Below are 24,343 nucleotides of genomic sequence, written 5' to 3'. Positions count from 1 at the left end.
TTCAGATTAATGTTAGCTAAGCCTTGAAAAGACTAGCACCTCTCACCTCTCAGACAGGCTGTTGTTATTGCTGTAAAATTACTTTCTGATTGACCCATCACAATCTGAAGTAACTTGTTGTAATAGTCAAATTCAAATCAAATCAAATTCTGTTATTAATTACTCACCCCCATTCATTAAATCCTTCATTCATTTTTGGGGCAAAAATTAAGATATTTTTGATCAAATCTGAGAGCTTTCTGACCCTGCATAGACAGCAATGCAACTACCACGTTCAAGGCCCAGAAAGGTAGTAAACACATTGTTAGAATAGTCCATGTGACATCAGTGGTACAGTCTTAATTTTATAAATTTAATCAATCAACTCTCTTAGTTCATCATCTGTATTTTCTGATACGAACAAGTTAGGTTGGGAAACAATTGCAAGTCATCCTCTTTGTCAAAATCTTAAATCATAACTTCATAAAATTACGATTGAACTATTGATGTCACATGGACTATTTTAATGATGTCCTTACTACCTTTCTGGGCCTTGAACGTGTAAGTTCCCTTGCTGTATATGCAGGGTGAGAAAGCTCTCGGATTTCGTTCAAAATAATTATCTTAATTTGGGTTCTGAAGATGAACGAAAGTTGTATAGGTTTGAAACAACACGAGGGTGAATGATTAGGGACAGAATTTTACATTTTAGGTGAACTATCCCTTTGATTCAAGATTTCTCATCTTATTTTGTAAGATAAAAAAAATTAAAAAAACTTTTATCATTAGAAATACAACCATATCAATTAAAAAATCAAACTACCAAATATATTACAATATATCCAAATGTGTAGGCCAGACTTTTCTTGCTGTGCACTGTCAAACTTACAGCATGCTATTGCACAAGCATTTCTTGACTCACACATACAAACACATCTGGTGAGGTTGTGTTCTCGCCTTCATGGACCAGAAACCACCAGTCACCACTCTCCGTCTCCATCCTTAATTAGCCCTGCTCCAGGAATGACCTCTGCTGATGCTCAATTATTTGTGGTGTTTGGGAAAAAGGTGCACTCTCTCTCTAATCCTGCATTTGTCCATCTGGTATATGATACCATAAAAGCTTCCCAAGGGTCAAGGATGGATGGCATAAGGTCACTGCTAGGAGACTCAATAAAGGACTAGAAAGATCACTCAATAAAGGACCTTTGAATGCAGCTACATTAGAATCTCCCCAATGATTGATTGGATGGATTAGCTAGAATTATGTTCACGCATAAAAAGCAAATGTTTACAATGTTTCTTCTGCTTCTCTGAAGGACAGGAACCTCTTGCATTATTAATCACACTATAATACGCACCTACACACACTCACCACGTCTTCAAGAACATGAGGCAGTTTCTTAGAATATATGTGGGGTTCCACGAAAACTGATCCAGGATCAATAAGCAGATGGTCTATGTTCTGACCTTGAGCTGTCTGTCTCATTGATCTCTGCCTTAGTCAGCTTTATCAGTCATGCTTTCGATTACAAATAATAAAATACATGTATTAGTTATTTTAAACACCACTATTGTACACTTTGTGATTTAGGTGCTTGTCAAATGGTATGTCATGAACATTAGCCACTGTCATGTCCCATTACTTTTTTCTTTTTTTTTACACTGTAAGAAGCACAATTTGCTGAAACATATGTATTTACTACATTATTATATAACATTATCCTCCACTTGAAAACTAGCTAAAGATTTAAACACTCCAAACACTTCACTAAATGTCTTTACCTTCTGTATCTATCAGTTAATTATACAACGATTATGATGAGTCTCCCAATCGATCCTTTAGTCAACCAATTACTCAAACAAACAATAAATAAATGTGACATCTAAGGTAAAAAATTACATTGAGTGGATTCTTTGTACAGGATGATGGATAAATTCATTGCATTTTCACAATTTTCTCATTTACACATTATAGTGTTCACTATAGTGTCAGACTCATGTATTCAATCATTTTGGCCAAGTTACTGTAAGAAGGAAACATTAATCAAATATTTTCTTTCATTTATGGGTAAAATTAATTTGACAATAATCACAAAACTGTCCCAACTTAGGCTAAACTTAATTTTATAAAATGTACATTCATTAATGAAAAGAAAATGACCCATACAAGACTGTATTGACAATAGAAATAAATAAAAAACTGAACTGAAAGTAAAAATATTCTACATTCCTGTATCTACATTATTATGTAAAAATAAAAACAAAAAAATCAATAATTATAAAAAAAATTGCATGAATAATTGAGGTCATCCTTTCACTGGCATTTATGGAAGAAAAGTTCTTCAAGCTCTTTAAACCATATTTTGTGTCCAATTCATGGATTGCAAACCCAAGACTATGGAACTTCTGAATCATGCATCAGCATTTGCATGGAAGCATTTAACAGTTTGAGCATTTCAAAGGCACAATCCGTGGCCTTTGTTACGAAGTGCCTGGAGATTGGTGTGGGGGTGTAGATGAGGAACACGCCAGCTAATGATCATGCATGACTGTAATAAATAACAGCATTCAGCTGCATAGAGGGCTTTGGACGTCATCTCTTCTGCTCGAGCTTTCACAGCCCAGCTGTTGCAGCCACATCACTCCACGGAAACGGAAGTTCTTTATTAAAGCGCATTGTGAAAGTGCTGCCTTGATGAGGCGAGAGCGCTTGAGAGATTGAGTCATGCTATCTCAGCATCACTGCCCGGCATTCATTCCTGAACCCGTTAAGAGATGTCCTCAGTACAGAACATTTGTAAATTTATTTTCAGAAGACATGTATTGAATGGTGGAAGTGATGTCAATTAACAAAAAAAAAAAGAAGTACAGAGTTACATACTTTTAAAAATACAGAAATAATATTCTGAAATGATTTTAGACACTTAATTGCATATTAATTTCAAATGAACAGAAATGCATAATATTCCGTGCAGTTAGAGTCCTTTTTGACCAACTTATATTTTACATATTACATACATTTTAATATGTAATTTATAAGTAATTTATAAACATATTTATGTATAGAATAAGAGTGGCACTTCCAGACCGAAGGCTTCTAGCGAAAGGCGATTTGGCCGTAGTTTTCACACTTTAGTGAAAGGCCACAGAATCCAGTTCGGTTCTCCTCCTCCTCAATTCAACGGGGCCTTTGCCACACTGGCAGGCCCCGGGCAGGCACTGGTAATGGAACAGAAGTAGACACTCTTTGAGGACGGAGGCCATCAAGGTGGTGCCTCCTGGCATAGCAGATTCTAGGTCTTACAGCCGGTACTTCACTCTTCTGAGGAAGAATGAAGGGTTGCATCCTATTTTAGATCTGTGTCTTTTAAACCAATCAGTCGGTGGACTGAAGTGTAGCACACTCGCACACAAAAAGGTGCTTCTCAGACCAAGTCTGAGGACTGGTGTGTCACGATCAATCACAGATGCACAGATCTCCATCCTTCCTCATCATATGAAGTTCGAGGGGTTTGCTTTTTGGGGCAAGTTCTTCCTTTGTCCTTGCACTCTCACCCCACATTTTCATGACTTGACCACATAGACGACTGGTTGATATTAGCTCAATCAGAGAAGATGTCGGTTCGACATTGAGATGAAAGTGAAAAAAGGGAAAGTGACGTGACATTCAGCTAAGTATGGTGACCCATACTCAGAATTCATGCTCTACATTTAACCCATCCAAAGTGCACACACACTGTGAACACAAACACCCGGAGCAGTGGGCAGCCATTTATGCTGCAGCACCCAGGAAACAGTTGGGGGTTTGATACCTTGCTCAAGGGCACATAAGTCATGTTATTGCCAGCCCAAGATTCGAACCCACATCCCTAGGGTTAGGAGTCAAACTCTATAACCACTAAGCCACGACTTCCCACAACTGCTCAGTCCAAGTGTCGTTGTGTCGTTCTTGCTCACATTAAAAAGCAGGGGCTAAGACTTAATGCCAAGAAAACTTTGCTTTCTCCAGTACAGAGAACCACTTATCTGGGTGTGGTTTGGGATTCGACCATGATGCAGTCACATATGTATCCTGCCCAGATCGAGTTGATCCTCACTGCAGTCATGGGAGTAAGAAGCAGTTCCAGACTGCTGGGTCTGATGGAAGCTGTGTCCAATGTGATAACCCTTGGCCTGCTGTACATGGGACCCCTACAGTAGTGACTCAAGACCAAGTGGTTCTCCCCGAGGGGAAACCCACTTTGCATGTTCAAGGTCATGCAGAGGTGCCTACATACCTTAGACATGTGGGGGAAACCTTGGTCCTTGTCTCAGGGCATGGTGATGGGTGCTCCTTGTCACAGCATAACATTAGCGACGGATGCATCGGTTGGGGTGCAGTCATGAGTGGCCAGCTTGCCCGTGGACTGTGGAGTTGTCGCCATCTGACATGGCATATAAACTGCCTGGAGATGCTGGATGTGCTTCGAACACTAAAACACTTTCTCCCAGACCTAAGAGATCACCATGTGTTGGTGCACACTGACAACACACCAGGGAGGTCTGCGTTCGTGCCCATTGTACAAGATGGTGCAACAGATCCTCGTGTGGTCCCAGTGCAAATTCCACTCGCTGAGAGCAATTCACATTCCTGGACATCTGAATACTGGAGCAGACATCCTGCCGTGGCAGGTGCCAAGCCCCAGGGAATGGATGCTTTACCCTGTGGTGGTCAATTAGATATGGAGAGGTTTTGGCCAGGCTTAGGTGGACCTGTTGGTGACACAGATGACACTGCACTATCCCCTCTGGTTCTCTCTTTGACTCTCTCTGTGTCTGAGACTTCGTCTGTACACCTTTCCCCCATTTTTTTCTGCTCCCAGGAGTTCTGGAGAGAGTGCACTGGGACGAGTCCGGCTGCTGTTAGTAGCCCCCTTCTGGCCGGGCCGAGTATTGTTCTTTTGGATTTCCCTCCTAGAAGAAGTTAATGCTAAGCGGTTGATCAGGATGCTATTATAAAGGTTGCTATCATCAAGTCCTCTGATCTCCTCTCTCTTGGGGGTCCCCACCTAGTTGTCAGGCTCCTGGCTCATTCTCTTGCTTTAGCAGTGCTCTTCCATACTAGGCAGAGATTTGAAAGTCTGCAGGATAAGCATATTCGTTCCCAAAGCGACCTCCGACGCAGCTCAAGTTCCTTAAAAGGAACATCTCAGGTTCTGCATGTAACCATGATTCCTCGAGGGAACGAGACACTGTGTCTTGGGGCCATACTCCTGGCATCCCTGCCAGTGGTTGCTTCACTCCTAGGAGCTGAAGCCAGTTTGAAGTTTCCTGGTCACTTTCTAGGTTCCTGGTCGCTACGTCGGCCGGACATGCTGAAGAGCATTCCCAAAGCATCTTTCGATGCAGAGTCTCATTACCTCAAGGAACCATGGTTACATGAATAAACTGAGATTTTTTTTTTTTTTTTATAATTACTTTTTTGATATTTTAATTACACTGAATGTGCACATGAAGTACAACTAAGTAAATTCAAGTCACCTTTATTTATATAGCACTTTAAACAAAAAAGATTGTGTCAAAGCAACTGAACAACAATAATTAGGAAACCAGTGATGTAATCATTCAACTCAGTTCAGTTTAAATAGTATCTTGTGCAATCATTTGCAATCAAGTCAACAATATCACTGTAAATGAAATGTCCCCAACTAAGCAAGCCACAGGCGACAGGGGCAAGGAACCAAGACTCCATCGGTGACAGAATGGAGAAAAACCTTGGAAGAAACCAGGCTCAGCCGGGGGGCCAGTTCTCCTCTGACCAGACGAAACCGGCAGTTCAATTCCAGGCTGCAGCAAAGTTAGATTATGCAGAAGAATCATCTGTTTCCTGTGGTCTAGTCCTGGTGGTCATCTGAGACAAGGTCTTTACAGGGGATCTGTATCTGGGGCTCTAGTTGTCCTGGTCTCCTCTGTCTTTCAGGACTGTAGAGGTCCTTTCTAGGTGCTGATCCAACATCTGGTCTGGATATGATCTGGATACGGGTGACTTCAGCGACACTCTGAACTGGATACAGACTGGATCTGGTGGCTACGGTTACCTCGGAATAAGGGAGAAACATACTAATATTAGTGTAGATGCCATTCTTCTAATGATGTAGCAAGTACATCGGGTGATATGGGAAGTGTTCCCGGTTCTGGTTTACCTAATTAATGTAACCTAAAAATACTTTAACAGATTTAGATAGTAGAAGCGTATTAGTGTATTATGTGTAAGCCAGGTTAAAGAGATGGGTCTTTAATCTAGATTTAAGCTGCAAGAGTATGTCTGCCTCCCGAACAATGTTAGGTAGGTTATTCCAGAGTTTAGGCACTTAATAGGAAAAGGATCTGTCACCCGCAGTTGATTTGGATATTCTAGGTATTATCAAATTGCCAGAGTTTTAAAAATGCAGCGGACATGGAAGACTATAATGTACCAATAGCTCATTCAAATAATGAGATGATAAACAATTCAGGACTTTATAAGTAATAAGCAAGATTTTAAAATCTAAACGATGTTTAATTGGGAGCCAGATGCGATTAAGCACACTTCATTTTCACAAAGGGTAACATAGGAGGTGGGGGGCTAATAGGAGGATACACATTGCGTGCAAACATGGCATACTAAGCATACGTCCGGGTTATATATGGCCCACAGTAATGAGTATGTGAACCCAATTGGCTGAGAACATTGAATTGAATGCACCAATTAGAGTGCAAATAGAGTTTCATGGCTGAACTAATCATTTTTGTTTTTATAAATGAATGCACATATGTTATGTAATGATAAATAAATAACATATTTGACTTGAATACAAAGTTATTTTAGATAGTATTTTTTCAGAGAATGCTAATGACATTATTTATTTAGATAGTTTTGTTACATTTTTAAAGTAAATTTTTAAAGTGTCATCTGTCAGTGTAATATATATATATATATATATATATATATATATATATATATATATATATATATATATATATATATACTGTAAATAGTGTATTGTTACAGTATTTTGGATTCATTTATCGCAAATGAAAAAAAAAGATTAAGATGACTTGCACTGTTTGAGTACTCAACACAGTTTGCTGTGGTTGTACACTACATATTTTGTAGTAAGTCATCCAGGTATTCCATGCATACAGATATAATTTGCACAGTATACATATTGAATACTGCAGATACTGTATTATTACTATTATTAGTACTCCTATTCATGTTGCCCCTCTTTTCTGCTGCCTTTGTGTTGTACACTTCCTCACTGCCACTATCTGTTTCCTGTATTCCTCTGCCAATCACGGCTATTTGTGTGAGTTTTGACTGACAGCACTAATAGGGTTTCTCTGAATTCCACCACATGAGTCTGATGGCGTCAGCTGTGTGAATTCCTCGGCCATCGTGATTGACTGCAATGTTATCAATCTCTGAGAGTGTGTGTGCGATTGTGTGTTTGGGGGGGAAGCATGTGTTCAAACACTCTTTGACAGGTCCACTCCTACTCTGCTTCTTTCTTTCCTTCTTACACAAAGACTCAAAGATGTGCAGAGAAAACGACATGTTACGTAATGGGGTGCTTTCTTTGAGAAGGACGAAGAATAAAAGGAGCTTCAGGGGGGTTGAAACTCACAAAGAAAGAAAAGAAATGCAAGCAGGAGGCATTAAGATAAATCTTCCAGGACTATTATGTAAAGGTAAATAATAAATGCTTTTTTGGCCTCGGCTTGTGAGTGGATGGAGCCCCTGGAGGGGTGTAATGAAGTGTGTGTGAGTGAATGCCCATGCGTGCTTGGAAGAGGAGTGTGTGTTTTTGTGTGGATGTTGCGTGATGAGGAACACACTGTTCTCAGGTTTACACTCCAGAGGCTAGTGCCACAGACACAGATGAGTCGGACAGCATGACAGTACCTCTCACACATTTTCACCAGGGAAATGTGTCTTTATTTTCCTGCTTTTAAAGGAATAGTTCACCCAGAAATACTTACTATATTGTTAGGATTAGAGTTTGGCTCAGGGTTACTTGTATGCAATTATGTTATTATAATAGTTAGTACACAAAACGTAACAAGATCACCTTAAAATAAAGGCCACTTTATTTTATAACAATCCAATCCACCAAAAATAACAATCCATTGTTCTAAAATCGATAGTCCTTTATTGTTTTATGTTTTTATATGCATTGTAAGCATATATTGTAAAAACAATAATGCACTTGAGACCCTGCTGTATTGTGAAAAATACTTAAGCTGTAACAATATTCATAGGAATGGCCTTATTGCATAATTGAAATGCTGCTAATAGACTTCATAACAATTTTGTGTACTTCAAATCAGATGCAACCTTTCACTCATATTACACACCTCCATCTTCCTGAACAAGCAGGAATATCACTGTGATTCCCAGCACTTAGCATTGATTATTAATGGAGAGTTTAAAAACAAGGGAATGAAAGAGAGAGGTGGGCTTTGTATGCAGTATGCACTGGCATTTACTCTGGTTTGCTGAGGAGGGAACAGGCAGTCAGGTGGCTCTCATTAACAACTGGGCCTGTAGATTTATAGGTTGTATTGATGTATGTGTTTGTTTTTTGTTTTTGTTATTTATTTAAGAGGACATTCTGATGCTGTGGTTATGATGTCACATGAGCACATCCACATTTACATATTCACATATTCAGTATTCACCCACGCTATGCTGTGAATCATGTGATCATCTGAAATTAAATCAGTATTGCAAGTTCAGATCAATGGACTGAAGATCTGTCATGTTAATTATTACTAAATGAATTTCAACTTGTCTCTTCTTTTCTTGAAAAAAAAGAAAAAGTCTGTGTTGCAATGAGGCACTTTCAAATGTATTAACCATCATTAATTATTCAAATGTTTGAATTGTTTGAAAACGAGGAGCAAACAATATGTGGACTAATACCCTTTTCTATGAAATCCAATTTTTTTTGTTGTTGTTGCCATGAAAAACCTTAAATGACCCTAAAATGATGAGAACAATTTTACAGCTCATAAAAGAATTAATGTAACAGCTTTTATAAAATTATAAGCCATGTGTTTCTGTTGATTTCATATCCTCTTCCATTTTAATTGCCTTAAAGGGACGAGTATTTGTTTGTTTTTTATTTGAATTTATGAAATATTCTATATTAATACCTTTATTCAGCAAAACAACATATATATATATATATATATATATATATATATATATATATATATATATATATATATATATATATATATATATATATATATATATATATATATATATATATAGAAACCTGATATATTGGATTGGCACATAGAAATACTGAAGACTGCTGAAAATTCAGCTTTACCATCACAATAATAAATTACCTTTTTAATCGAAAACAGTTATTTTAATAAGTAATAATGTTTTACAATTTTACTGTTTTTACTGTATTTTTGATTAAAAAATGTTTTATAAAAAAAAATAAAAAAAATTGCCTCTGTGATCACAAGAGACTCAAAATCCCAGTATAAAGACACAAAACTTTTGAAGGCAGTTATGCTGAATTCAGTTATTCAGAACGACAGTTATTCTGCAGGTTAGGGAAAGGGTGAAAAAATGGAGAAACTGAATCAGAACCATTCGTGATGCATGAAAAAAAAAATCTCTAAAATTCAATGTTGAGCCGTTATAGGTCGTCTAGATGAACTGATTCATGAATATGCAGTAATATAAAGTTAGTGCTGATCATGCATGAGTGTTCTCTGTAGCAGGTGTGACCCAACAGCATGATGGATGAGAGCTCTGTCAAATCCCCAAAGACGAGACATGCGTCACCTTCCCCTCTGTGCACCTCTCTCTCTCTCCCTCTCTCTCTCTCTCTCTCTCTCTCAATAAGATTCAGTTTTTCTGGGAAGAGGGAAGGTCTCGTCATTAAGTTCCTCTCATCACTAATATTTAGAGTGGATGTAAGTGCCCCGGGCAAACTGTGGAAATGTCAGAGCTGTCTCTTTCCTTTTTTCGTTTCGTACTGCCCTGACATTCAGCTAAACCCCTTTACCGCAAGAGTGAGGTTTTAAAGTTTTTTTTTTTTTTTAATTCATTTTTGGTATTTTTAAGGTGTTAGTGTCACAGTAGGTGCTAGATATGATATTTCAAATATTTAATAATTATATGTATTCTGTGTATACATATACATCTTTTTTTGATAATAATATAAAATATACATTTACCTTCTTGTGTGCCTGCAATATTTTAATCATGTTACTGTTCTTATTTTGAGTCGAATTGGCAAAAATGGCTATTTAGGTGTAAATATAGTTCTTTTGATAAAAAAAAAAAAAAAAAATCACTATTTTAAGTTATTAGAGAGTAAACACACAAGATCAGATATCATATAAAGGTTGAACAATATGAAGGCTTAGGGATCGTGTAGTATTAGATAACTCAATGTTTTTTCTCAACCTGGTTACCGTCTGGCTTTCCATCGTCTCTCGCCACGGCAACTGCGTTTTGTGTTCTCAAGCCCTCTGAGGAATCATCCACTTGAAGCACTGTGTGTTTTGTAACGCTCTGAGCGCAGTGAGACTTCCCTGCAGCATGTAAAATACAGTCTCGCCTCACCGATCCAGGCAACGTGGACTTCCGTCGCCTCCTCTCGGCTTTCCCCCACAGAGTTGCGGCACATCCCTCGTCTGACTCAGAGCTAGTGAGCCAAAATAACCACGTGCCTGCATCTTTTTCCACTGCTGTGGGACGACCATTAATGCTTTTGCTAATCGGATTAGCACGAACGGTCCCGAAAGGGGGGTCGCGGCACATCTGCAACACACTGATAATTACGCAGCTTCAGATGTTTGTTCTTCTTTGTCTTTCATGTTTTGGATGGGGCTCTGGTGCTGACACACATCACACACACACACACACAGAGGTCAGGTTACATTAATTCTCATTGATCTTTGACTGATGTACGTGTGGATCAACTTTCAACTGGCCACCAATGAAAGTCCATTATGCATTTCTGTGAGTGGCATGGAGGAGATGATAGGTAACACCTGTTTTTTTATTTTTCTTTATGTAAGCTGTGCACAATTTTCTATACGTGTAGAACATTTATTGGATAAGCTAGTATTATTTGCAAATATGTGCTGTATACTACCAGCATGCACTTCTGTAATGCATCCCAGAATACAGTTTGCTTTACTTGACCTTTAATTTTTAGTGTGACAAATTAGAAGTTCCTGCTAACTAAAATTTGTACTAAGAACATTGTGCTAACGTTCACAAGTTTTAAAAACAATTTCATAATTTAGCAAACATTATGGGAACAGTACTTTTAAATGTTATCTAAACATAAAAAAAAAATGCAAACATCCAACTAAAATGTAAAATTTTTGTGCATTTTGAGAACATTATTAAAGAACAGATAACGATGAATCAACATTCTTTTAATGTTACACTCTAAAAAAATCCTGGTTTAAATACAACCCAGTGTTGGGTGAAATATGGACAAACCCAGGAACTGACATTTAACATTTAACCCAACCTCTGGGTCAAAACAACCCAATTCCTGGGTTTGTCCAGATTTCTCCCAGCACTGGGTTGTATTTAACCCAGCATTTGTAGAGTTCTGGATGAATGTTTGTTCATAAGTTTAAGCAATCTTTGCAGAATGTTAGCAAAACATCTGAGAACGTTCCCTTCTAGCTGAAGCAGTATCATTTCATCACTTGACATTTTTTAATTCTAACACATTTTAACACAAAAAGACAAAAAAACTGTTGATTACTTCTCTCAATATTCCACACGTCCTACTTACACTATTTTATGACGTAAGCAGTATCAAACTAGTGTTACATCCAAATATTCTCTATCATGAAAATGTAGGCAAACCCCCTCGGATGATGTATTATTTCTAATAGTAAGAATCTTAAGTGCATTTCGAATTTATTATTCTTCGAGCAACACACCATCAGTCTACCTGTCTAAAATGTTCTACCTACATTTTTGCAAAACTCCAAAAAAATTGCATATACATTAAAAGTTCACTGTAGTTCACTGTAGTGAAACACTAACAACTTTTCATATAAATTATTATTGCAGGGGTCAAATAATGTAAATGACTTATAAAAGACTTGTTGTAGTAAACTTGCTCGGTAGCTCACGTCCCGTATAACACAAGTCACAATAAAAGAGCTCAAGGACTTGTAGAAACTATTTAAATTATAATGGATGCTTCAGCAAAGGCATTTTTCATTCATTTTTAATCTCATTCAAGGGATAGTTTACCCAAAAATGAAAATTCTGTCATTAATTGTTCTCCATCATGTCGTTCCAAACCTGTAAGACTTCCGTTCAAATTTGAAACACAAAGATAGTTTTGATGAAATCCGAGAGCTTTGAGACCCTTTATAGACAGCAAGGGTCCTACCATGTGCAAGGCACAGAAACATTGTAATTACTGTTAAGTATTGTTAAAATGGTCCATGTGACACCAGTGGTTCAACCGTAATTTTACAAAGCTACGAGATTACTTTGTTTGTGCTCTCGATTTAGGTTTAACGGGTTCGGAACGACATGAGGGTGTGTAAATAATGACAGAATTTTCATTTTTGGGTGAACTAACCATTTAACACTAACTCTTTAGGGTAGGGTTTAATGTAGGTGGTGTGTCATTTTCAAACGTGATAAAATGTTATCCTTTTACAACCACACATCGGACATTTAATTTCCACACTTAAAATAACCAACATAAGAAAACAGTGCCCTATTCATATTTTTCTGTTTAGACAGAAATTTATAATGATGTACAGTATGTGCCATTTTATAGCATTTTGAAACTGTCACAAACTGTGCAAGAAACAGTGTAATGTCATTTTGCAGAATTGTCACCACAGGCACGTTTTTTCCAATGATCCTGGGTTATGCTAAAGGTAACGAGAGAAGTTGCCATATCCATAAATTCATATTTATAGAAGTAACCAATTAATGTGACATAATACTGTAGATCGCATGACAATGACAACATGGAAAATTTACTGTAGTATATACTGTTTGCATTCATACTGCATTTTTTATTAAATTTATAAAATTGATGATCATCTTTACATCCTGCACACGCTTTGACAGAATGCAAATTTTACACTGCTGGACTATATTATGTGCAATCTTGTAGAAACAGCTAGTGTTTAAACTGTGTATTGTTGCAGACTGTGTACTGTTTCATATACAGTTTTAAAGTATTCAGTATGTAGTGCATATAAATCAATATTTAATTCAATTCTGAGTCTGTAATAAAGCAGTTTCCTAAAAACACACTGCAAACTCACAATATACATTCAGTACACAGATGCAGACTAGCCCAATGTGTTGCTAGTGTGTTGTCCCGTGGTACAAATTTAATGTACTTTATTTCATCTGTCTGGCAGATACACACTTCACTGGTGAAGGGGCGATAGAGTTATCTTCATACAGTATTGTTCAAAATAATAGCAGTACAATGTGACTAACCAGAATAATCAAGGTTTTTCGTATATTTTTTATTGCTACGTGGCAAACAAGTTACCAGTAGGTTCAGTAGATTCTCGGAAAACAAATGAGACCCAGCATTCATGATATGCACGCTCTTAAGGCTGTGCAATTGGGCAATTAGTTGAATTAGTTGAAAGGGGTGTGTTCAAAAAAAATAGCAGTGTGGCATTCAATCACTGAGGTCATCAATTTTGTGAAGAAACAGGTGTGAATCAGGTGGCCCCTATTTAAGGATGAAGCCAACACTTGTTGAACATGCATTTGAAAGCTGAGGAAAATGGGTCGTTCAAGACATTGTTCAGAAGAACAGCGTACTTTGATTAAAAAGTTGATTAGAGAGGGGAAAACCTATAAAGAGGTGCAAAAAATGATAGGCTGTTCAGCTAAAATGATCTCCAATGCCTTAAAATGGAGAGCAAAACCAGAGAGACGTGGAAGAAAACGGAAGACAACCATCAAAATGGAAAGAAGAATAACCAGAATGGCAAAGGCTCAGCCAATGATCACCTCCAGGATGATCAAAGACAGTCTGGAGTTACCTGTAAGTACTGTGACAGTTAGAAGACGTCTGTGTGAAGCTAATCTATTTTCAAGAATCCCCCGCAAAGTCCCTCTGTTAAAAAAAAGGCATGTGCAGAAGAGGTTACAATTTGCCAAAGAACACATCAACTGGCCTAAAGAGAAATGGAGGAACATTTTGTGGACTGATGAGAGTAAAATTGTTCTTTTTGGGTCCAAGGGCCACAGGCAGTTTGTGAGACGACCCCCAAACTCTGAATTCAAGCCACAGTACACAGTGAAGACAGTGAAGCATGGAGGTGCAAGCATCATGATATGGGCATGTTTCTCCTACTATGGTGTTGGGCCTATTTATCGCATACCAGGGATCATGGATCAGTTTGCATATGTTAAAATACTTGAAGAGGTCATGTTGCCCTATGCTGAAGAGGACATGCCCTTGAAATGGTTGTTTCAACAAGACAATGACCCAAAACACACTAGTAAACGGGCAAAGTCTTGGTTCCAAACCAACAAAATTAATGTTATGGAGTGGCCAGCCCAATCTCCAGACCTTAATCCAATTGAGAACTTGTGGGGTGATATCAAAAATGCTGTTTCTGAAGCAAAACCAAGAAATGTGAATGAATTGTGGAATGTTGTTAAAGAATCATGGAGTGGAATAACAGCTGAGAGGTGCCACAAGTTGGTTGACTCCATGCCACACAGATGTCAAGCAGTTTTAAAAAACTGTGGTCATACAACTAAATATTAGTTTAGTGATTCACAGGATTGCTAAATCCCAGAAAAAAAAATGTTTGTACAAAATAGTTTTGAGTTTGTACAGTCAAAGGTAGACACTGCTATTTTTTTGAACACACCCCTTTCAACTAATTGCCCAATTGCACAGCCTTAAGAGCGTGCATATCATGAATGCTGGGTCTTGTTTGTTTTCTGACAATCTACTGAACCTACTGGTAACTTGTTTGCCACGTAGCAATAAAAAATATACTAAAAACCTTGATTATTCTGGTTAGTCACATTGTACTGCTATTATTTTGAACAATACTGTATTTCTGTGTCACTACATCGAATGCGCTGTTGAAGTTATTATACCCATTGACAGTTTAACTAACTTTCACTTGCTCAGCAAGATTCTCTTCGAACTGCTGCTTCACATTAGCTGACCTGAAAAGGCAAACTGAATGTAGAAGATGACAGTTTATGCTAATGCTCACCCTAGCTTCCTTTTGCCAGAAAGCTGAGATGCTGTGCATACTTGCGTTGCACTATGAATTGCGTTTTGACACATTACAGGCCTTTGAAACACTGCGGTTCTAGTCACTCCTGGAGTACATTATAGATATTGCTGACAGGGTACAGGTTTCAACAGTGATGTAACTTAAGTTGAGATGAATATTATGCTGACAATGAAGTCATTTTTGAGAGGAGTGCTGTTTACTCTGCATCAGATATTTATGAGGAGGTGTAAAGTGTTAGTTTTGCATGGTTTGTCAGTGACTGGTTAAAACTGTTCTGCTGGAGGCATGTGGTACTCCCAGTTCTAATTAAGAGCTGGCTGACTGGATGCTCCCCTGACAACCACAACACACACACACACACACACTTCTGCCAAAGGATCTTAGGCAGCTATTACACACACACACATACACACACACACACTTCATCTTAAACACATTCCTGCCCCACTGGATGTTAAAATTGCATTTAAAGGGGTCATTACATTTATCTGAGTTTAGCTTTCCCCATCCATTCTCCACCCTCTCTCTGATCCTTACAATTGTGCAGTCATTTTTGTCACTGCACCTTTAAGAAACTTTTTCTATGTTTTTTTTTTTTTTTTTTATGTTGTTAAAGACCTGCAGTCCTTCCCCAAGTGCACACTTTGGTGACACTAGGGTAATGACCATCTAACACAGTAATATACACATAAAGAGTGTTGGGGAAAGTTACTTAAAAAAAAAAAGAAAACAGTAATGCATTACAGTACTGCTTTACTTAGGTACTTTCTATTTAAAGTCATGTGTTATGTCCATTTTGTGTTACTTTTCCACATCTGGGATGAGCTTACTTGTTTGTTTTTAATAAAAAAAGTTCAATTTTCTGAGCAAATGTGAAAGTACTTTTATACCTAAAGTGAAATGAATAAGCCATGAACACTGAATCTGATTTTGTGCAAGTGAGGAGAAATGCATGTTCATATTTAGTCTAGAAGTACCTCTGCACTTTTGATTTCTCTCAACATGCGGTCAGGAGAGCTGTCAGTCAGTATATGGGACAAAAAAAGTAACTTAGTTCAAAAGTAATGCGTTATTTTAATACTTACATAAAAAGTAATCTGATTACATTACTGGTGTCACTTGTAATGCGTTGCCCCCAACACTGTGCATAAAGGGCGCCTATGGAGTCAATATAACGCCTTATATATATATATATATATATATATATATATATATATATATATATATATATATATATATATGCAAAAAATAAAGTTTTGCAAAAGAAAATAAAGTTTTGCAAATTAAAATGTAAGTTTTGAAGAAAATAAATTTGCTTTTTGCAAACAAAAATAAAGAATTGCAAAACATGAAACCACGCGAAAGCAATGATTTTGCAATACATATTTTTCATGGTCATATCTATTAATTTTTTTCAACACTGCTTTTATTTTGCGTGTCAGTCTAGTATGAGCTTGTGATACCATATTCCCTTTGCACTTCACTTTTCTGCGCGTCTTGTTTTGTGGCACTGTTTTGACGTGGGGGTGGAGTCAAGGGACGGGGGCGTGTACAAAATGCCTCCCTGGAAGTGACGTCATCTGCCCGAGACGCAGCTCACTTCTCCAGGTCCTGTCACGATGAGCAGAGGCATTTCTTTTTATTCAATAGCATTAAAACATTTTGTTTTTGTTTTATTAATGTGGTGTTCGGGTCAATTTGACCCGGAGAAGATTTTCTTTTTCCCGAAAATAATAGTTAATGTTATCGCTTTGGACTGAAACTTAGTGACTTTGTTCCCAAAGGGTATAACTAAAGTTAAAAAAAATTTGGGAAATTTTCTTACTTTTTTGTGGGGGTTTTGTTACCTTGTTACACTTGTGGTGTTCCCGGTCAAAAATGACCGGCATATAAAAAATAGCTCATAAATCACTCATTATACCATATTTTCACCCAATCTTGGATTCAATCTTTTTGTCAACTTGTTCTCTTTCAATAAGGACTGGTTTTATATTTCTGTTTGCATCTGATTAATCGTGGGCCTCATTTATCTGAGAGTAGGTATCTCATTTTTTGAGTAAAAAACAAATAATTTATGAGTAAATTTGGAAATATGAAAAAAAAAATATGAAAAAAATGGCTACTGTTGATCACACTAGTCTACTCTAATGTTTCACCAGGAATTTTGTTTTGAAACTTTTGTTTTGTAAAAAATATGGCACATAGTCACACTTGTGGTGTTCCCGGTCAAAAATGACCGGCCTGTAAACAATAGCTTAGAAATCACTCATTATACCATATTTTCACCCAATCTTGGATTCAATCTTTTTGTCAACTTGTTCTCTTTCAATTAGGACTGGTTTTATATTTCTGTTTACATCTTATTAATCGTGGGCCTCATTTATCTGAGAGTAGGCATGGTCAAAAATGGTCACAATGGCCGACCATTGAAAGTGAATGGGAGAGACTGAAAATAACAGAACAATTTAGTTTTCAGGAGCATGTTCATTATTTTCATGTACACATATGAGCACATGTGCTTGCAAACATCGAGCCCTTGGACCTGTGCATGTATCGATACATTTATACACACGCTACCCAGACACACACACATTAAAACACACAAACTTTTTTGAGCATTACACAAGAAAAACCTTCAGGAGGAGGCTGTTCCTAGAAGAGCTGGGGAAATCCATGGTGACCCCCCTGATACAGAGGCGCCAAGATATACCCAGAGCACTGCCCTCTGCTACATTGGTGAGAGACATACAAACACCAGAACCAGGTACTTCAGCTGGCACAGGCAAAGGAGAGAAACAAAAGAGAGGCAGTTTGTGTGCCCCAAAAGATGTGAAAACAGGCACTGTCTGTTTCAAATGCAGAGTGCACATTTGCAAGGCACATACATTATACTGTTGTCAGTCATGTGCATAAGTGACACAAATTGACCAATTGCAAGTTACTTTAAAAATGCTTTTGTTAGTCACTTGCATGAGTTCACACAGAGACCGTCACAGTTTCTTATTTTGGTTAGTTCATAATTTGGAAAACTGAAAGAAAATGAACAGTGTTTGATTTGTGTTCTCTATATGACAGCGTTAATGTGTTTATTTTTTGTATGTCACAATGGTCAGATTTGTCAGGGAACAGCACAAGTGTTACTGTGCACCCCTTTTCTGAAAATTAAAGCATTTCAAAATACAAGCCCTGTGTTTTGTAATCTTCTACATTCACTTTCAATGGCCGGCCATTTTTGACCGGGAACATCACAAGTGTGACTTTGTGCCATTTTGTACAAAATAAAAGAATTTCAAAAAAAAATTCCTGGTTAAACATTAAAGTAGGCTAGTGTGATCAACAGATGGAACTTTTTTTCACCTTTTTCACAATATTGACAAAATTATTAACAAATAATGCTTTTTTCACTCAAAAACTGAGGTGCATAAGCTCGGATAAATGACTCCTACAATTAAATAGTTTGACAATTAAATGCAAAACCAGTCCTAATTGAAAGAGAACAAGTTGACAAAAAGATTGAATCCAAGATTGGGTGAAAATATGGTATAATGAGTGATTTCTAAGCTATTGTTTACAGGCCGGTCATTTTTGACCGGGAACACCACAAGTGTGACTATGTGCCATATTTTTTACAAAACAAAAGTTTCAAAACAAAATTCCTGGTGAAACATTAGAGTAGACTAGTGTGATCAACAGTAGCCATTTTTTTCATAATTTCTTTTCATATTTCCAAATTTACTCATAAATTATTTGTTTTTTACTCAAAAAATGAGATGCCTACTCTCAGATAAATGAGGCCCACGATTAATCAGATGCAAACAGAAATATAAAACCAGTCCTAATTGAAAGAGAACAAGTTGACAAAAAGATTGAATCCAAGATTGGGTGAAAATATGGTATAATGAGTAATTTATAAGCTTTTTTTTATGGGCCGGTCATTTTTGACCGGGAACACCACAGGTGTTATTGGGTTTTGAACACCACATGAGGGTTAACTTTACTAACAAATGTATATGTGTATTAGCAGCATTGGCTCAAGTTAAAGAAGTTGTTACCTTGAACATCTACTGTTTATTTCTCTCGATGTGCACACTTTTATAGCATTAAAATGTGTGTATTGTTTCATTTGGTTAACTACAAGTGTTTGTTTAAAAATTCTTAACTTGTGGGAGGACGCCAGCGCACTGAAACGTATAGATAAGCGTACTTAATTTCTTTGCGTATATAAAAGGCGTTATATTGACTCCATATGCGCCATTTTGACAAAGTCAAATTTGACTGATTAGTATTAGCAGTTAGCACCTGCTGGTAGATGCCATAACTACACCATTCTAGTGCAACAGACCAGGGCTGCGTTTCCCCAAACATCCTAAGCCCAAGTACATTGTAAAGACCATTGGTGCTATTTTATAATGGTCTTGGGAAGCAGCCCAGGTATGTTATACCTCTTTGACTGCTTCATAAAATAATATTGATGGATAAGGAGCTGCTGCTGTGATGCGAGGACTAAAGCTTTCTGAAACAGTGAATCGTAGTTACTTTGAATCAGTTCAACCATTTACATCACAAAATGATTCACTGCGCTCGAAACACAGAGGACATCTGCTGGTGACACGAGTAAATGCAATGGAAAGACTTGAGATCAAAGTAGCTATAATGACACAATGCTTTGAAAATTACTTCCATGTACTTTATTTAATAGTTAATGAATGTTTTTATTTTTTATGTTGTGATAACAGTTATGAAAGGGCAACATAATGTCTATAACTGAAGGATTGAAACTTCTTATTCTGGTTTCTTAAAAAAAAAAAGCTTGACATAACAAATTCAGCTTTATATATATATATATATATATATATATATATATATATATATATATATATATATAATTATTTCTGTTTTACCTTTTATGTTTTGGTGGTAAGACTTTTAAATAGCAGTTGTCGATCTAATTTCAGTTGGATAACTATAGTCTCACCCTTAAATGAGTTACCAATGCTGAACAGCTTCTTATGTTGACTTTAAATGATGTGCATCTTCACTATTTGATCATGTCAGCCTCTAAGATTTGTGTGGTAGCTGTAGAAGTGTGTTAGAGAGCTGTGGGGGTCTGCAGGAGCCCCCCTACGGATGTGCCTCTGTGTCTGTCATTAGTTTTCCTCAACTTAATTAAGACAGAAGAGTCCGTGCTGGAGCAATTCATCTGCTCGGAATCATTTTTCCATAATAAATCCAATAATAGAGCTTCCTGAGAAGTGAGCAGACTGTTGTTATTAGATTACACACAGAACGTCGCATCACTGCTTGCACATGGAGAGATTGAGCGGAGGCCAGCGCGGGGGGAACAGAGGGGCGGCACAGCTGTGAGGTTCTGCTTCAATTACAGTTCACCTTTAGTGTCTCTCTCTCTCTCTCTCTCTCTCTCTCTCTCTCTCTTTCTCTCTGTGGATGCAACGGAACTGCGGTGATGTGCTGGAATTCTCAGTCAGATTCCTTGGCATCTGACGGGGTTGTTTGGAGAACTATGACAGATAAGATGATGGATGGAAAGATCAATGAAAGCGCACATCACTGACACATCATAGAGAGTGTTTGCATTTTGAAATAGGTTTAAGGCTCATTGCAAGTCTGGACTGAGTGATGAACAAAGAAATGAAAAGTGAATTTGATTTATGCATCTTCATGAGTCCTCGGGAGAAAAAATATTATTAAAAGGATGTTTAAGTCTTTTTGTTTGTTTGTTTTGTATTCATGTGTGTAAATTTCATGTTTCATGTATAATCAGTTATACGCATTAAAAAATGCAATGAAATTTGACAGTTGGACGAAGCATAACAATATAAAAAAAAGAACATAATGTGCTACTCATGGCGCAAGATGCTAAAAAACAGTAATAAAATCTTCTTTAGCCACAAAAAGGTTGCAGACATTATTATATACGGGGCTTTTATTATGTACATACATGCAAATATTATTAATTAATGAGTATATGTAATTTATTTGATTTTCTATTTTTTTCTATCGCAGCTTATTAAACTGTGTTTACTGTATGTAGTTAATGGTGTTCTTTCATGGTAACATCAAGACTATTATCCATTACTTTTTCAAGTGGTTTTTAATTTTTTAATTAAAACAACATATGCCGCGTTTCCACCGAAATTACCCGGAACATTTGTACCAGGAACTTTTTTTCCCAGGAACTTTTTTCCCCCCAGACCTGTTGCTTTCTGCGTTTCCACCGCGGTTAAAGTACCGGGTAGATTAGGCAAATAGACTGGTGACGTAGGTCTGCGCGCGTTTCTCAAAACAAAGTACCGCTGATTAAAAAAAAAAAAAGTACGCTGATTTTGGACGTGCATCCTCGGTAGTTGGTTCAGACTTTGTGCATTTGTCTCGGGAGTGTGATGTCCGCGACGACGCAAGTCCGGTAAATCTATGAACACATTTTTAAATAGGCGCTATCTTAATAAACAACAGATTTGAGTTTGAAACAACTACATTCTCGCCTGAAATACTTTTAAAATTACATTTCATGACACAATAACAGTAATATTTTGAAAATGTTGATCCGAATAAATGGTGGTTGAACTCAACCAATGCTGCGTGAACTCAACCAATTTAGCGCCAAAGTCCCGCCCCCGAAAGTTCCGGAACTTTAAAAAAGTACCACCTCGCCAACAGGGACTTTCTGGGGGGCATTTTTTTTACCCAGAACTTTTATTTAGTTCCTGGTTCCTGCGGTGGAAACACACCAAGTACCGGACCAAGTCCCTAGTTCCTGGGTAAAGTTCCTGCGGTGGAAACGCGGCTATAGAGAACTAACAAATATTGCTACAAGTGTGATTGCATCATGTTATAATAATAATGTTCATCGTCTGGTTGACTACGTCTTGTAATAATTTTTTACTAATAAGCTACTACTAAATATTGAATAAACTTTATTTTCTGTAAAGTTGCTTTGCAATGATTTGTATCGTAAAAAGCACTATACAAATAAACTTGAATTATAAAATAAAACTACTTTTTCATCCTGTGACCATCAGTCAATGACGAAACAGTAGGGGTCTCATATCAAACATCCTCTTATCTGAATAAATAGATTTCTAGATAATAAAATAAATGCATATTCCTTAAGTGCCTATTAATTATCTTCTAGGTGGTGATTCTGTACTTCCAGCCGAGTGTCTTCCGCTGTATTCTACTACGATGGGTTCGTCTGCTCGGATTTGCCACTGTCTATGGAACGGTCACTCTCAAACTCTACAGGTACGACATTTATTACATTCTAAAAGATGAGTCACTCTTCCAGATACCTGTAGAACTCGCAGTGGTGTTGTTATTTTGGTCACAGTCTTAGTTATAATGAATTGTTTCGATTGATACAAATCTTAATCCTAGGAATGGCTAGAAAGAGATATTGAAAATGACTTATGTGAACGGAGAATGACACCCTGCAGTCCGTGATAGTTTTGAGATTGATGCCTCTGCTAAATAGATAATCTGCTTCAGACAAACACACACACACAAATACGCGTGCAGCTGTGCACACAATAACACACCCACTCATGCTGGATGACTCACAGACCACAATGTTATTAAATGTCACAACTTGCACTTTCCTAATATGGCCGATGAGGTGGAACCTGCTGAGATCTTTGCCATTTCAGAATCAAGCCTGGAAAAAACAGTAAGGCTGGATGGGTGTCAGGTAGCAGATTGGATAGTGGGCGAGAGAGCCAAAGGCTGGGCTACAGCGACCGAACAGTCAGCTAGATGCGTCTGTTCCTCAAGGGCTTTAACCATTACTAAACCAAAATAGAAAAATATCGACAGCAACTTAAAATTCTGCATACAGTATTGCATTTTAAATTATAAACACTTCTTAGTATTAAAACTATATATTTATTTTTTTATATTTGTTTTTTTTTTACAATTTTTTTATAAACAATATTATGCAATTTAAATATTTAAATAACTGCATGACTTTGTAAATCATTGTGAAAATGAAATATCCTCAGTTTTATTGACTGTGCTTGTACTTAATTGTAATTTTGTCATTCCAAAATCAAGGAAAAATAAATTAATTAATTAATTTAAAAAAAAGCAAGATTCTCCTATGATTCTGAACCATGCAAAATAACGTAATTTGCTACAGGCTGTAACAAAATATTAATTGCTAGAGTCTATCTTTTTTTTAAGTAATTTGAATACATTATTAAAAATATTTGAATAAATGATTCAATGACGCACTTATAAATACATAAATCCTAGTATTTCTGTGATAATATGAATGTTGTAAGACATATTAGAAATGGTACTGTATGGTTTAAATGACTGTTTGTGAAACTGTTTCATACCTAAACATGATAACTGCACTCGATACTGCAATATTTAGTGCAGCTCTACAAATGTGTAATTGCAAACCTACAGTATATTATCTGTATAGTACATCACATATAGCAACGTTTCAATAGAAATTGCATTAAAGAATATTTTAGTTGCAACATAAATTTTTGTCAGAACATTAAACAGAAACTTTGATCATATTTTAAAAACAATCAAAATAATTATATAGAAGTAATGTATTAGTGCTGGGCAACGATTAATTGTGATTAATCGCATCCAAAATAAAAGTTTTGGAGTACATAAATACATATGTGTGTATTTATTATGTATATATAAAATACACATACATGCATGTATATATTTAAGATTTTTTAAAATAAAATTAATAAAAATTAATAAAATTAATTAATCATGATTAATCATTGCTTGCTTAGCAAGGTCTTAGGTGGGTCAAAAATACTATAACTGCTTATAAATTAAAACTATAATGTACATAAATTGTATTGCAATTAACATGCACTATACAAAACATTACATTTGATTATTACTATGTAATCACACTTAAATTATTAAAAGGTTACTTGAGGCATTTAGATGAATTGTTATTTAGATTTTGGCCATCACATCAAACACTGTACTTTAACTTTGTTATCCCTATTATATTCAATAAAATGTTCAGATTCAATTAGACTATTATTTAATAAATACTTTAGATGCTAAAAAGAAGGTCAGCATA

At 36.7% G+C, this 24,343-nt stretch overlaps 1 protein-coding gene across 2 annotated transcripts in view; it reads left to right on the top strand.

Moving 5' to 3' along the window:
• LOC113042158 (probable G-protein coupled receptor 158) overlaps positions 1–24,343 on the top strand; it is a 112,777-nt gene that overhangs the window by 75,651 nt on the left and 12,783 nt on the right. For both annotated transcript variants that reach the window (XM_026200763.1, XM_026200762.1), the window contains exon 6: positions 22,418–22,527. In XM_026200763.1, the coding sequence (XP_026056548.1) occupies positions 22,418–22,527 (110 nt within the window). The remainder of the gene's footprint in view (positions 1–22,417; positions 22,528–24,343) is intronic.

Source organism: Carassius auratus, chromosome 24, assembly GCF_003368295.1.
Source record: "Carassius auratus strain Wakin chromosome 24, ASM336829v1, whole genome shotgun sequence".
NCBI lineage: Eukaryota > Metazoa > Chordata > Actinopteri > Cypriniformes > Cyprinidae > Carassius > Carassius auratus.
Note: the sequence above shows the minus strand (reverse complement) of the source record. Positions and strands in the feature narration are given on the sequence as shown.